The sequence below is a fragment of the Orcinus orca genome, chromosome X (genome assembly GCF_937001465.1).
Source record: "Orcinus orca chromosome X, mOrcOrc1.1, whole genome shotgun sequence".
In the NCBI taxonomy this organism is placed as follows: Eukaryota; Metazoa; Chordata; class Mammalia; order Artiodactyla; family Delphinidae; genus Orcinus; species Orcinus orca.
In genome coordinates this window covers 12,173,956-12,189,077 of record NC_064580.1, presented here as the reverse complement: position 1 = coordinate 12,189,077, position 15,122 = coordinate 12,173,956, and the positions used below count along the sequence as shown (strand labels likewise).

At 36.6% G+C, this 15,122-nt stretch overlaps 1 protein-coding gene across 1 annotated transcript in view; it reads right to left on the bottom strand.

The window, feature by feature from the left end:
• Positions 1–15,122, bottom strand: part of GLRA2 (glycine receptor alpha 2) — a 199,333-nt gene that overhangs the window by 152,565 nt on the left and 31,646 nt on the right. The window contains exon 3 of the mRNA XM_049704454.1: positions 3,908–3,975. Coding sequence (XP_049560411.1) covers positions 3,908–3,975 — 68 coding nt within the window. The remainder of the gene's footprint in view (positions 1–3,907; positions 3,976–15,122) is intronic.

The window sequence follows — 15,122 nt, the reverse complement described above, 5'->3', positions numbered from 1 at the left end:
CTCCAAGTGGACACGTTTTGTACACCTTCAGCTCTTTCTACCCCCTTCCCCCTATTGCAGTCTCTCAATATTAAATGAGGAAAGGGTCTGAGTCTGCTGCTGTAGCATGGGGAGTGTTCCAGCACCCATAGGTCCAAATCACACTCTATTCACCCACATCCTTCCAGGCAGTCATTTGGAAGCTTTGAGGAGACTATCTCTTCTCCATTTTCTGATGGCCCAACCTTGGGGACAGCTGTATGCAGATGGCATGCAAATACTCTTGACCTTTACTGACATTATCGATATTCCCAAACTATGCCTTTATAGTAGGAAGGAGGCGGTTGCAAATGCACTCCTCATCCTGTAAATTCACTTGCCATCACTAGCTAAAGGAAAAGGGGAAAGAAAGAAAAGGAAATGGTAAACTGACGTTCCAAAACCGAAAGATAACCTGTCTCATCATACATCCCTTACTGGTCTTCTGAGTCTTTTGGAATCATAAGGAAAAAAAAAATTGTTCCACTGAATACTTTTAACACAGGGTCAGCTAGTAATGAACGTCACCAGATCCCTGTGACTCTTAATGAACAGAAGTACATATTTTGAAATAATGTGCATGATCATAATGATCCATAAAAATATTCCTTAGAATAACACAAATATATTGTCCTGTGAGCACAGTCTTTAAACACTAACATACCAAAGGAGTAAGAGGCAATACTGTGTCTGTAAGTGAGCCTAATCTTTGTGGGCAGTTAGTACCAACAGTAGTTTAGTGGGATTTCATCAAACATAAGAGGGCAGACTGGATAGAACCGAAAGAAAGTCATATCACATTCTTAAAACAGATAATTATTGCCTCTTATTTAGAAACAAACATCCAAACTAAATCCTTCAATAATGCTATCAAGGGTTGTGGGATAAGAGTGGGACATGAGGGAAGAGAGGGAAATCAACATGCTCAGAAACTCAGAATTCTGAGACATTCTTGGAAAAAAATCATTCCAGAAAACATAGAGAAAGCAAAACTATTATCCCCCCACCATAGCACTAATCAACGTCCTCAATGACTACATATATTACTGTGCATAAAACCTAAAGGTCTGATGTCTTGACTCCAACTAAAGACAGTTCAAGGAAGAATCTGTTTCTGTTTAACTTTTTTGACCATTTTTTTGAGTCACATTTTGTGAGAATGTTCGTGGATGGTAGAATCTCAGGGTTTTGGTAAGGGAAGCTCAGGCTGTGATGACACTCTGTGGGTACATCAGGTAGGTCCCCAGGCAGGGCCTAAGGGGTCTGGGAAAGTAAGACCTTTTCAAGGTGGAGCAATTCTCATGTTCTTATGAGCCCCTGAATAATGTCCATTTTAAATAGTGATGCCTTAGATCCCGGAGTTGGCAACCTATGGCCTGTGGGCCAAATTTGGCCATAGCCTGTGTTTATAAGTAGTTTTTTTTGGAGTATAGCCACACCCATTTGCTTACTATTGTTTATGGCTTCTTTTATGCCAAAAGGGCAGAATTAAGTAGTTGTGACAGAGACTGTCTGGTCCTCAAAGTCTTAAGTCTTTACCGTCTGGCTTTTTAGAGAAAAATGTTTGCCAGTCCCTACCCTACATGACATGATTTATTCTTTGATTTAAGCATGGTAGAGTTTCAAAAAACATTTTTTTTAGTTTCACACAAAAGCCATAATTGAAGAAAATAAAAGATATTTTTAAAAGCCAAATTCAGTTTGTCATTACATCAGAAATAAAATAAAAGAAGCACAATACACATCATTCTTCTGGTCATGCGATTCAGTACGTCTCATACAGCAGAATAGACAGGCCGTTGATATTACACTTGGACAATGATTTCCAAATTTTTGCGTAGGAAACATGACAAAGGACACCTTAATAAGTGGCCAAGAAGCACCTAAGCAGCCCATTTATTAAACACCTTCAGTAGCTCTTAAAGACACAGGAAAACAAGGATGTCCATCGTTTCCATTTTCATCTCCTTAAATATTTAGCTTTTTCTTGCATTAATGAACACTGGAAAGGTGCACATTTACATTTTTGATTGAGGGTAAAAGGCAATAAGGAGATTTAATCAAAGCAACTTAAGGGTCTAATTAAAGCAATCAGCGTTAGGTCGTGCAAATATTGTCATTGAATGCCATCGTGTAAAGCTGGTGATAGTGATTTGGGCGGCTGGAAGATTTGCCCCTCTGTTACCAGGATAAAACCAGGAGGGGAGAGACAGAAACTGAATGCCAAGTACAGAGTTGGAGTCTTCTTTCCATGTTCAGCTTTTCTTATGAGTCATTTAATAACCCTATCAAAACTATCCTGGTTGGGTAAAATTCTTAATGCACTACATACTGTCAAAGCCCCAAAAGTCTCGTTTCTGGACAATGCTGTGTCAGAATAATATTAAAACGGGTAGTGGAGTTGCATTATGTCTGACTTGCCAGTGGAAAGGAGTGATAAGAGGTAAATTATTCTTTTATAACATTAAGGACACCAGAAAGTACAGTAATTTGTTAAACACAATCCTGGTAGCCTAAAAGAGAGAATTCATAAACACAGGGGAACACTATTTTTTACTTCTCAATGGCATTATGCTCATTATTTCGCTTCTTGAGTGTTTCTAGGACATTGGCCACCATAGTAGTATAGTCATGCTCAACTATAGTTTATTTCGGTCTCATTCAATAATATGACTGTATACTTTACATAGTACTGAAAATTTGAACCAGCCAATTGACTTAGGACTTAAATTGTATGGGGGCCAAGAAAATGTTTTACCCAAAATGTAATCTCCACACAATAGCCTAGCACTGTAAGCCTACTTATCTAATAGGCTGTGTCACAGGCAACAACGCCATCTTGACATTGATAAGGAATCTTGGTGGATTTTACAGTATCTGAGATCTTTTTCATGTATGTGAAACATGTCTGCACTTAGAGTGTGATGGTTTTTTATCAGTTTTTTATGTTTATGTTTTTTTTTTTTTGGAAAAGCCATGCATGTGATGTAATTGCTTTGGACTTGGAACAACTTTCTATTGCCACCAAATTGTGTGTGTGTGTGTGTGTGTGTGTGTGTGTGTGTGTGTGTGTGTTCATTGTAAGGTCAGCTCCTTGGCGTATATCTTAAATCAGCGGTCCCCAACCTTTTTGGCGCCAGGGACCAGTTTCGAGGAAGACAATTTTTCCATGGAGTGGGGGCGGGGCGGGGGGAGGGGAATGGTTGGGTGGTTCAGGTGGTAATGCGGGCGATGGGGAGCGGCAGATGAAGCTTCGCTCGCTAGCCTGCCACTCACCTCCTGCAGTGCGGACAGGTTCCTAACAGGCCTCTGACCGGTAACAATGTGAGGCCCGGGGGGTGGGGGGTTGGGGACCCCTGTCTTAAATGTAGCATGTCTGAGGCTTGATTATGTTAAAACTTCCTATTATATGAAAAATATCTCCCAAACTTTGAAATTTGTATTTCTGAAACATTGGAGATGCAAATATTTAAATATCCTTAACTGTAAACCATGCTTAATACTGATAATTCTACCTAAATCTAACCGAACATCATGTGTTTCCAAAATTTCTCTGGCATGATGGATAAAAGATTATTGAATTTTAAATAAATAACTAATTGTTTTCTAGAGGTGAATGAACTTGGAAATTGGCACTCAGTAAATGTCCTACAAATATACAACAGTACTGTTTGATCGCATATCCCATTCCTTCACACGATGGCTTCAGTGCTCAGTCCCACTCACCATTGTAGTTTCTGCTATTGACCCAAAGCTGTTGATAAATATGTTGCAGGTAACATTTACAGGAGGCCCTGCAAGTTGAACAATAAATAGAAAATTTGACAGGTTGTGTTCATGGCATAATCAAGTCACGTTTTTCTCTTGCCAGTGGCGTTGTAGCACTTACCATGGTGGTTTCTGTGACTGATCCAAAACTGTTGATAAAAATATTGCAAGTAACGTTTACTGGAGGACCTGCAGAACGCAATAAGAATGTTGCAATAGACATTGAAGCAAAAATACAGCTCCATCAACACTGTGCAAATGACTAGAGATGTAAACAAAATTAAAATGATGGTGAGATTGCAAAAAAAAAAAAAAAAGTTTTACCCAGAGAGGTTAACAGTGATAGCATTCCCACTAGCATTTCCAATAATGACAGTTATGCAGTAACTTACCCTGAAGAGTTTTGGATTTGGAAAATATAAGCTGAAGACTATTAAACGGAATTCATTGTCAATAGTTGCTATCAAAATTGCCTTTTGGGTGGGTGGCTTTCTTTGACCTTAGGCTCATCAACATTGTAGATGTCAACAGTAGGCGCCCATGGTGATGAAATAGCCCACGTTTATGAGTTCAAATGGAGCTGCGTTTTGAACTGTGGATGGGGCAGGAATATCCACTTCCTTTCATGTTATACCCTTTAAATCAGTGGATCTAGTTTGATTCTCTTGATACCTCTGAATTTACCCTATTCCTTCTTTATATCCTGTGACCCCCCAATGAAAAATGATGCACAGAAATACAAAATCAAAGAAAATTAGCTCATTTTAAGAACCAAACACAGCAGTGTCACTTAATGTCCAGATTGTCGCCTCAGTAAATATACTGTAAAGAAAGATTTATTAATCCTAAATGTGCTATAAACAAAGAGCCTACTTTTTCCTCCAGAGACGGAGGGACTAACTCTCTTTCCTCTTGCCCTTTGTCTCTCATCCAAGCACTAACCAGGCCTGACTCTGCTTAGCTTCAGAGATCAGGTATAATCAGGCGTGTTCAAGGGGTATGGCCACAGACTCTTTGCCCTTTGACAACAGATAAATCACTTCCTGATGACTTCTGGTTTCATGTTATGCTGAGCAGTATGTTTATTGCCCTCATGTAGTTTCCCCATAATGCTTTCTGAGATAAGAAATGGCTCATACTGCCATGAACTGTCTATTCACTCACTGCTTTCCCCTGTGGAAATTTGTCTCTTTTCGCTTGACAAAGGCTCAGCAACCTGGTGCAAGGTACACCCCAGTTGGCTCAGTACCCAACAAGCCAGTAGGATCTGAATGAGGAGGAGTTTGACTTGAGGCCTCCCTCAAAGGCTGGTAGTAAAACACAGCTGTGGCCACACTTGAGCGCCATGTTTTTACTTCTACAAGTCCACGTTGAGTTCTCAAAATGAGGAAAGGAAAAGGACTCAACAGCTAATGTACTCCCCCAGGCAAGGACTTTTGGTAAAAGAAGGAGCAAGGAGTTTGGGTAAAAGAGATGTATTGAGCTGTTTTTCTTTTTAACATAACTAACTTTTCTGTTTTTAATGAAAATGTGTTTATTTTTTAAGAAGTGTTTGCAGGCGTGGAATCATAGGCACCACCATATTACCAAAGCATTTTCAGCCTGCATCTTTGAAATATTCCATCTTTTAGTTCATCCCTCTGTTATTCAGCACCTGCCAACTTGACTTCCTCTCCATGGTCACTTCCTACTCTACTTGATTTTGTTTTTCTGTTTCGGTTACTCAAAACAAACAAAACAAAGCAAAATGAAAACCAAAAAGAGTCTCTTTCTTGGTCATAGAATTTTATTCTATAACAAATATATTCTTCTGCTAATAAGAAATAAATTAGACAAGGTAGAGGCACGTCATGAGAAATTATGTATCTTTGCTTTTTTTCCCTCTCTTCACAAGAAAATATTTCCTTTTAGATGGTCCAATTCAGGATGGAAAACTTTCATGAATTTTTATATGCAAGGTAGAAAATGAATGATGTGGGAAAAGAAACAGGAAAGAGAGAAATGTCATCTTAACAGGAAGAATTTGAAAATCCAAATGTAGTTTGTCTCGTACTGTACATTATCTGATTGTCTGGACTCCCCACCTGGCTTGAAACCAGTTAGAAGGCTGGGTCCTACCATCATATATCTGTTTCTAACGTTCCCAGTAAATGACAGTGTGAGTGTATTGCTAGAATTCAAAATATTTTTTAAGCCACCACATATCGACACACTGTACTAAGCACATTAAAAAAATTACCTAGTTTAATCCTCACAAAAGAGGAATTGTTTTACTGCTCCAATAAATATTTTCAGATGAGGAAACTGGGGGTTAGAGAGGTTAAGTGACTTGCTTAAAGTCATGCCACAGTAATTAGAGAAGCTGAGACTCAATGTCTCATCATTCTGATTCCAAAAACCTAAACTTTAAACCCCTTTGCTGCACTGGATTCATTGCATAATATCCTCTGACCTGCCAACCATGGTATTTCCCATTGGTTTGTACATTTCTGGGATAATTTAATCCTTCACATCTGATCTCTTCAATCTTGGGCATTGCCTTAAGGTTCATTTGCATTTGGGTATAAAACCTTGGGAAGAAAAAAAGTAACTTTTTTTTGATAAGGGATTAGCACATGCGTATAATAAGAGCCCACATATATTAAAACCTCGCTGCATGCCAATGAGTGCCCTATTTCATTCTTCAGTAATTACATGCTTCCATGTCCCCCATTTTATGGATGAGGAAACTGAGGCATAAAGGAAATTCATTAATTTTCCCAGGGTCACAGAGTTTGTAAGAGGCAGAAACTGCCTAAGTTTAGGGACACCTTTTTAAACTACAGGGATAAAATGCCTGAGGCCAATAGACTCATTCTAAGGATAGAAGTTACCTAAATATGGGAATATGCCTGCAAGTTTTTCGGGTTGAATGATAGAATCATTTTTCACTTTTAAGAGTTATCCTGACATGTGCCAGCACAACCTTTCCTCTGTTTTAGCCCAATAATCTGCTAAGGTGTTCTAATTAACAAGAACACATTCTTAGATGTGATCACCAGCGAATGAATGTGTTCTATAAACTGCAGAAAGAGTTAACACTAGTTAACCTCATCTAATTGGTTTATCACCGAAGATATTCCAAAGTGAATTGGATGAGAATTTGACTGGGAAGAAGAATTATGTAGACATCTAATCTCTCATATCCCTATCCTCCCCTCCCTCCCTTCCTTCCTTGTCTCCTCTCTCCCGTCTACCCTCTCTCCCTCCCTCTTTTCCTTTCTTTCTCACTCTCTTCCTTTATTTTTTGCCTTATTCTTATGAGAAAGAACAACCTTGCCATAACTCAAGTATAACTGGAAGTAAAAACTATATTTAGAATACTTCATAGGGATTAGGAAAGATGGCTCCCCTCCCTGACCCCCAGCACAAGCTATAACAAGCCTCACCCCATACTGATCCTCTTTGTTGCTAAATATCTCTCTCAGACTGTCTTCTTTGGAGTAAGGCATTTGTTTGGGTAACCCAAGTAAAATTACAGTTATGCTACTTGAGAGGGATAATAGAGTTATTGATTATTGCTCATTAACATCTTCAGTTTTGGATCAATTGATCAAATTCGCTGTAAGAGGGAATAGGATCACTGTGAATAGTGCATCCTAACTATTGTGTCCCCTGCTACTCACACCAGAGTTGGAAGATCAGCAGAATCAGCACCACCTGGGACCTTGTTGGTCCCAGAAACTCAGGCCCCATTCAAGTCCTGCTGAAGTGGTCTTCACTTTAACAAAGGGGATTTGTTCCTGCAGATCAATTTTTTCTCCCTTTGAAGATCAAAATCATTTCTTTGTGTCATTCAGTCCTTCATGAGTGTTCCTTGAAATGTCAACTCTAGTCCATTAATAAAACTTCTTAGGTCAAACCCAAAGTTGTGCAACCGTCACCATTATCTATTTATAAAACTTTTCCATCACTTCAAACAGAAACTTTGTAACCATTAAGCAATAGTGCCCCATACTTCTCTCTGTCCAGCCCCCCGGCAACTTTTAATCTACTTTGTGTCTCTATAAATTTGTCTATTCAAGATATTTCATATAAGTAGAATCATACATTATTTGTCCTTTGTGTCTGGCTTCTTTCACTTAACATAATGATTTCAGGGTTCATCCATGTTGTAGCATGTATCAGAGCTTCTTTTTTTATGGCTCAGTAATAATCCATTGTCTGTATATACTACATTTAAAAAATTTTTCTGTTGGTGGACACTTGGGCTGTTTTCAACTTTTGACTATTGTCAGTCATGCTGCAATGAATTGTTTGAGTTTCTGCTTACAATTCTTTTGAGTATATATCTAGGAGTGAAATTGCTGGGTCATATGGTAATTCTATGTTTAACTTTTTAAGGAACTGCCATGCTGTTTTCCACATTGGCTACACCATTTTACATTGCCACAAGTAATGTATAAGACTTCTAATTTTTCCACATCTTAACCAGTGCTTACTTTCCATTTTTTGATAATCGGTATCCTAGTAGGTGTGAAGTGGCTTTGAATTTCATTCCCCTAACGACTGATGACATTGAGCATCTTTTCATGTGATTATTTGCTATCTTCTTTGGAGAAAAGTCTATTTTTGTATTGGGTGGGTTGTCTTTCTGTTGCTGAATTGCAGGAGTTCTTTATATATTCTGGATATTAAACCCTTATCAAACATGTAATTTGTAAATATTTTCTCCCATTCTGTAGATTGTCTCTACTCTTTCCTTGTAATGTCGTTTGATACCCAAAAGTTTTTAGTTTTGATGAAGTCCAACTTACCTATTTTTTCTTTTGTTGCTCATGCTTTGGTGTCATCAAAAACAGACAGACATTCAATTGCTAAATCCATTGTCATAAAAATTGACTCCTGTTTTCTTTTAAGAGATTTATGGCTTGAGGCCCTATATTTAAGCCGTTGATTTATTTTGAGATAATTTTTGTATATGATGTGAGATAGAGGTCCAATTTCATTCTTTTGCATGTAGAAATCCAGGTGTCCCAGCCCCATTTGCTGACGACTGGTATTTCCCTCACTGAATGGACTTGCTACCCTTGTCAAAATCAATTGGCTATAGATGTATGGACTCTCAGTTCTATTCCATTGGATAGAACTGATGTTTATGCTGATGTAAGTACCACACTGTTTTGATCACTGTAGCTTTGCCATAATTTTTGAAATCAGGAATTGTGAACCCTTCTACTTTGTTCTTCTCTTTCAAGATTGTTTTGGCTATTCAGGGCCTCTTGCAATTTCATATGAGTTTGAAGATTGGCTTTTTCAATTCCTCAAAAAAAAAAGGCTGTTGGAATTTTTATAGGAGTCATATTGAATTATAGATTGCTTTGCATAGTATTTACACCTTGTCAATATTAAGTATTTCTTCCCATGAACATGGTGTGTCTTTCCATTTTTTAAAGTCTTCTTTAATTTATTTCAGCCATGTTTTGTGATTTGCTTTGTACAAATCTTTCACTCCTTGGTTTAATTTATTCCTACGTATTTTATTCTTTTAGATGCTATTGTAAATCGAATTGTTTTTTTCACTTCCTTTTCAGATTGTTTATTGCAGTTGTATCGATACGCAACTGATTGTTGTGTGTTGATCTTGTATGCTGCAGTTTTACTGAATTCATTTATTAGCTCTAGCAGTTTTCTTTTGGATTATTTGGGGTTTTAAATGTATAGGACCGTGTCGTCTGCAAACAGAGATAGTTTTACTTCTTCCTTTCAAATTTAAATGCCTTTTATTTCTTTTTCTTATCTAATTGCTCTGGAAAAAACTGCCAATAAAGTGCTGAACAGCAGTGGTGGAAGCAGGCATCCTTGTCTTGTTCCTGATCTTAGGGAGAAAGCTTTGTCTTTCCCCATTTAGTATGCCTCTTGTAGAAGGCATATAGTTGAGTTATGTTGTTAGCTGGGAATTTTTCATAAATGCTCTTTGTTGTGTAGAAGAAATTCTCTTCTATTCCTAGTTTTCTGAGTGGTTTTCCTTTTTTTACTGTTAAAAGTTGTTGGACTTTGTCAGCTGCCTCTTCAGCATCAAATGAGGTGATAACATGTTTTCTTTCCTTCATTCTATTAATGTAGTGTATTGCTTTGATCAATTTCATTATGTTGAAAAGGGCTTTGCATTCCTGGGATAAATCTCTATTGGCCATGATGTATAATCCTTTTACTTCACTGTTGGATTTGTTCTGATACTATTTTGTTGTGGATTTTTGCATCTATATCCACAAAGGTTATTTGTCTGTGTTTTTATTTTCTTGTGGTGTATTTATCTGCCTTTGGTGTCAAGGTAATGTTGACCTCCTTAGGAAGTATTCTTTCTTCTTTTATCTCTTGGAAGAGTTTGAGAAGGATTGGTGTTAATTCTTCTTTACATGTTTGTAAGAATTCACCAGTGAAGCTGTCTGGTCCTGAACTTTATTGGAAGGTTTTTGATTATTCAGTCAATTTCTTTACTTGTTATAAGTCCGAGATTTTTCTATTTCATCTTGAGTCAGTTTAGGTAATTTCTGTATTTCTAGGTATTTGTCCATTTTATCTAGGTTACCTAATTTGTTTACAATCTTCTCTTTATAATTCTTTTTTACTTCTGTAAGGTCAGTAGTAATGCCCCCACTTGCATTTCTGATTTTTATTATTGGAGTCTTCTTTATTTTCTTTGTCAGTCTAGCTAAAGTTTTGTAATTTTTGTTGATCTTTTAAGAGAGCCAACTTTTGGTTTTGTTGATTCTCTAATTGCTTTTCTATTTTATTTTTGTCTACTTTGATCTTTATTATTTATTTCCTCTGCTAGCTTTGGGTTTAGTTTGCTCTTCTTTTTCTGGTTCCTCAAGGTGTAATGTTAGGTTATTGATTTGAGATCTTTCTTCTTTTTTAATGCAGGCATTTACATTATAAATTTCCCTCTGAACACTGCTATCACTGCATCCCATAAGTTTTGGTATGTTGTGTTTTTGTTTTCATTCTTCTTTAATTTCCCTTGTCATTTCTTCTTTGACCCATTGGTTGTATAAGAGTGTGTTATTTTCCAGATATCTGTGAATTTTCTGATTTTCCTTTTATTATTGATTTTTAGCTTCATTCTACTATGTTTGGAAAAGATACAATACTTTTTATAATTTTTATCTTTTAAATTTTATTAAGATTTATTTTGTAGCCCAATATATGGTCTGTCCTAGAGAATGTTGCATGTACACTTGAGAAGAATGTGTATTCTGCTGTTGTTGTGTGGAGTATTCTTTATGTTTGTTAGGTCTATTTGGTTTATAGTGTTGTTCATATCCTGTATTTCCTTACTGATCTCTGTATTGATGTTCCATCTATTACTGAAACTGGTGTATTAAAGTCTCCAACTATTACTGTAAAAGTATTATTTCTTCCATCAATTTTATCAAGGTTTGCTTCATATATTTTGGGGCTCCGTTGTTTGGTGCATGTATTTTTAGGATTGTTATATCATCATGATGACTTGACTCTTTTATCAATATGTATTGTCATTCTTTGCCTCTTTTAAGAGATTTTGACTTATGTTAGTATAGCCACCTCAGCTGTCTTTTGGTTACTATTTGCATAAAATATCTTTTTCCATCCTTTCACAGTCAATCTACTTGTATCTTTGGATCTAAAGTGAGTCTCTTGTAGACAGCATATAGTTGGATCATAGTTTGTTTTATCCATTCTTCCTATCTGTGTCTTTTGATTGAAGAGTTTAGTACATTTACATTTAAAATAATTACTGTTAAGGAATGACTTCTGCCATTTGGTATTTGATCTCTGTATATTTTACAGCTTTTTTGTTTTTCCTTTTGTCTATTACAACCCTCTTCGTATTTAGTTGATTTTTATTTTTTTGTAGTGAACCATTTTGATTCTCTTTTATTTCAAAGAGGTATACTTTTTAGAATTTTTTTTTGTGGTTACTCTGGGGATTACACTTAACATCCTAAATTTATAACAGTCTAGTTTGAAATGATATCAACTTAACGTCTATAACATACAAAAACTCTACTCCTGTACAGCTACATCCTCCTCCCTTTATGTTTTTCTTGTCACAAATAATATCTTTATTTATTGTACATCCAGTAACATAAATTAATAACTTTTTAATGAATTTGTCTTATAAATCCTGTAGGAGATAAAAAGTGGAGTCACAAACCAAAAATACCATAATACAGTTTTTATATTTGCTGGTGTATTTACCTTTAGCAGAGACCTTTATTTCTTCCTTAGGCTTTGAGTTACTGTCTAGCATCCTTGCATTTCAACCTGAAAGATTCCCTCTATCATTTCCTGTAGGGCAAGTCTAGTTGTAATTAACTCTTTCAGTTTTTGTTTATCTGGGAATGTCTTAATTTATCTTTCATTTGTGAAAGTTTTGCTGGATATAAATTCTCAGCTACATTTTTTTTTTCTTTCAGCACTTTAAATGTATCATCCTTTGCCTCCTGGTCTCCAAGGCTTCTTCTGAGAGATTGGCTAATGATTTTATTGGGCATCCCATGTAAGTAATGAATTGCTTTTGTCTAGTTGTTTTAAAAATTCTTTCATTGTCTTTGGCTTTCAACAGTTTGATTGTAAAGTTCCTCAGTGTGAATCTCTTTGGGTTTTCCTACTTGGAGTTCATTGAAGGTTTTGGATTTGTAGATTTATAAATACCATCAAATTTGAGAAGCCATTATTTCTTCAAATATTCTATTCAAATATTCAAAGATTCTTCCCACCTCTTTCTCACTCTCAGAATGTGTATGTTGGTCTGTTTGATGGTATCCCATTGGTTCTTTAGACTCTGTTCAGTTTTCTTTATTCTTTTTCTTCTATGCTCCTCAGACTCAGGAATTCACTTGCCCCATCTTTGCATTCACTGGTTCTTCTTCCTGCTCAAATCTACTGTTAAACTCCTCTAGTGAATTTTCCATTTCTATTTTTTCACTTTTCAGCTCCAGAACTTCTGTTTGGTTCCTTTTTATAATTTCTAGCTCTTTATTGATATTCTCATTTTATTCTTACATCAATTTCCTGATTTCCTTTTATTGTTTGTCCTTGTTTTCCTTCAGATCTTTAAGCATATTTAAGACAGTTATTTTAAAGGATTTATCTAGAAAGTCCAATGTCTGGACTTCCTCAGGGATGATTTCTGTCAATTTATTTTTTATCTTCAAATAGGACATACTTTCCTGTTTCTTTATATGCTGTGTAATATTTGTTGATAATTAGATATTTGGCTGTTATAACTGATAACTCAAGAGGAAAGTAAGGGAAAGGGGGGAAATTAGATTCTCCCCCTTTGCCCAGAGTTTGATGGATGTTTTTATTGTTGATAGCTATTGTAGGCCATCTATTTGGTGACTTTCCTACACTATTTTTGGAAAGACTATGTTCCTTCTTGTGTATGGCCTTTATAGTCTCTGTTTCTCAGCTTGTGTTCAACTAGGGTTTCGATAGAAATTTTCTTGAATGCCAAGGGCTAAAAAAAATCTACCAAACAAACAAAAAAAATACCTTTCCCAGTTTTCATGGATTGTTTCTGTTCTGGGGCACTCCTTCAATACATAGCCATTCTTGAACTGAACCTAGCAATCAGCCCAAGGTGAAATCTTCTCAGGTCTTTTCTGAGCATGCATCTTGCCCTGAGAATGCATATGGCTTTCTGAATTTTCCTGCCTGCATCCATGGCTGATTTTGAATTTTGTAATTTCCCTAAGAAACTCTCCTCAGCTTTTGCTCTCAGGCCTTAGATAGTCTGTTGTATGTTTCAACTGTAATCTTTTACCCAGGCATCTGAAGGTTTTTAGTGTTTCTTGCAGTGTTTTTGATCAATACCTACTGCTTTTCTGTCCTGAGTTCCACCACGTTAGGTGGAACAAAGCTGAGCACTGTTATGGGCTGAATTGTGTCCCTTCAAGAAATTTATATGTTGGAGTGCTAACCACCAGTACCTCAGAATGTAACTGCATTTGGAGAGGAGGTCTTTAAAGAGGTAATTAAGGTTAAATGAGGTCATAAATGTAGTTCCTAATCTGACACAAATAGGGTCCTTAAAAGAAGAGGAGAAAAGAGACATCAGGGATGTGTGTGCACAGAGGAAAGACCTTAAGAGGACACAGTGAGAAGGTGGCCACCCGCAAGCCAGGGAGAGAGTCCTTGGGAGAAACCAATACTGCTATCACATAGATCTTGGACTTCTAGCCTAAAGAGTTGTGAGAAAGTAAATTTCTATTGTTTAAGTCACCTAGTGTGTGGTATTTTGTTATGACAGTCCTAGCAAACTAATACAAGTGCTTTGCATCTGTCCTTCTGGTAGCACACAGACAGGTTAGAATAGACAGACAAAATAATTTGTGAATAATGTTTGCCTTGCCTCCTCCAGAATGAGGGACCAGGGTTCCACACTGGGAATGTAGACTGCCACTGATTCAAAACCAAAACCACTACTGAGGAGGGGATGGGAGAAGGACAAGTAAAGACACCACAAAGCTTTCCTGCCATTTTGAAGTTAGCTTTTTCTTGATTCAGTAGTTTCTTGCTTGCTGTAGACCTCTGACTATTTCCCAGAATTCTGACCAAGTTATTTCTGACAGTTTATACTTACTTTCTGAAGTTTCTGTGTGGGGAACAAGAGCTTGGAGATGCCTACTCTGCCATTTTGTTGATGCCAGCCTTTTCCTCTGCAAAACTTGAACACAGTCATGTGAATTATGGTGCTTCTAAAGGAGAATAAAGTATGTGTTGTTGTTTCCCAACTTTATTTGACCATAGGAGATTTTTTGTTTTTTTGAAATAGACCATCCTTTTTGTTAAAAAAAAAATTGAAGTATAGTTGATTTACAATGTTGTGTTAGTTTCTGGTGTGCAGCAAAGTGATTCAGTTATACATATATATTCTTTTTCATATTCTTTTCCATATGGTTTATTACAGGATATTGAATATAGTTCTCGGTGCTATACAATAGCATCTTGTTGTTTATCCATTCTCTATATGATAGTTTGCATCTGCTAGTCCCAAACTCCTAATCCAACCCTCCCCTGCCCCACTTCCTCTTTGGCAACCACAAGTCTGTTCTCTATGTAAAATAGACCATCCTTTTCATGGAGCACATTTCAAAGATGGCAGGCATTCTTCAAAACATAGTTTTGAAAATGCTGATCTACATTAATTCATTTATTAATTCAATTAACAAATTCTTGTTGAACAATAAATATATTAGATGATAGTAATATAACTATAAGAACTAAAGGCTATTATAGAGATATTATCATACCCTGTGATCCTGCCAAGGAGGGAATGTTTTATTGGGGGCTGCAGGGTAGGTGCC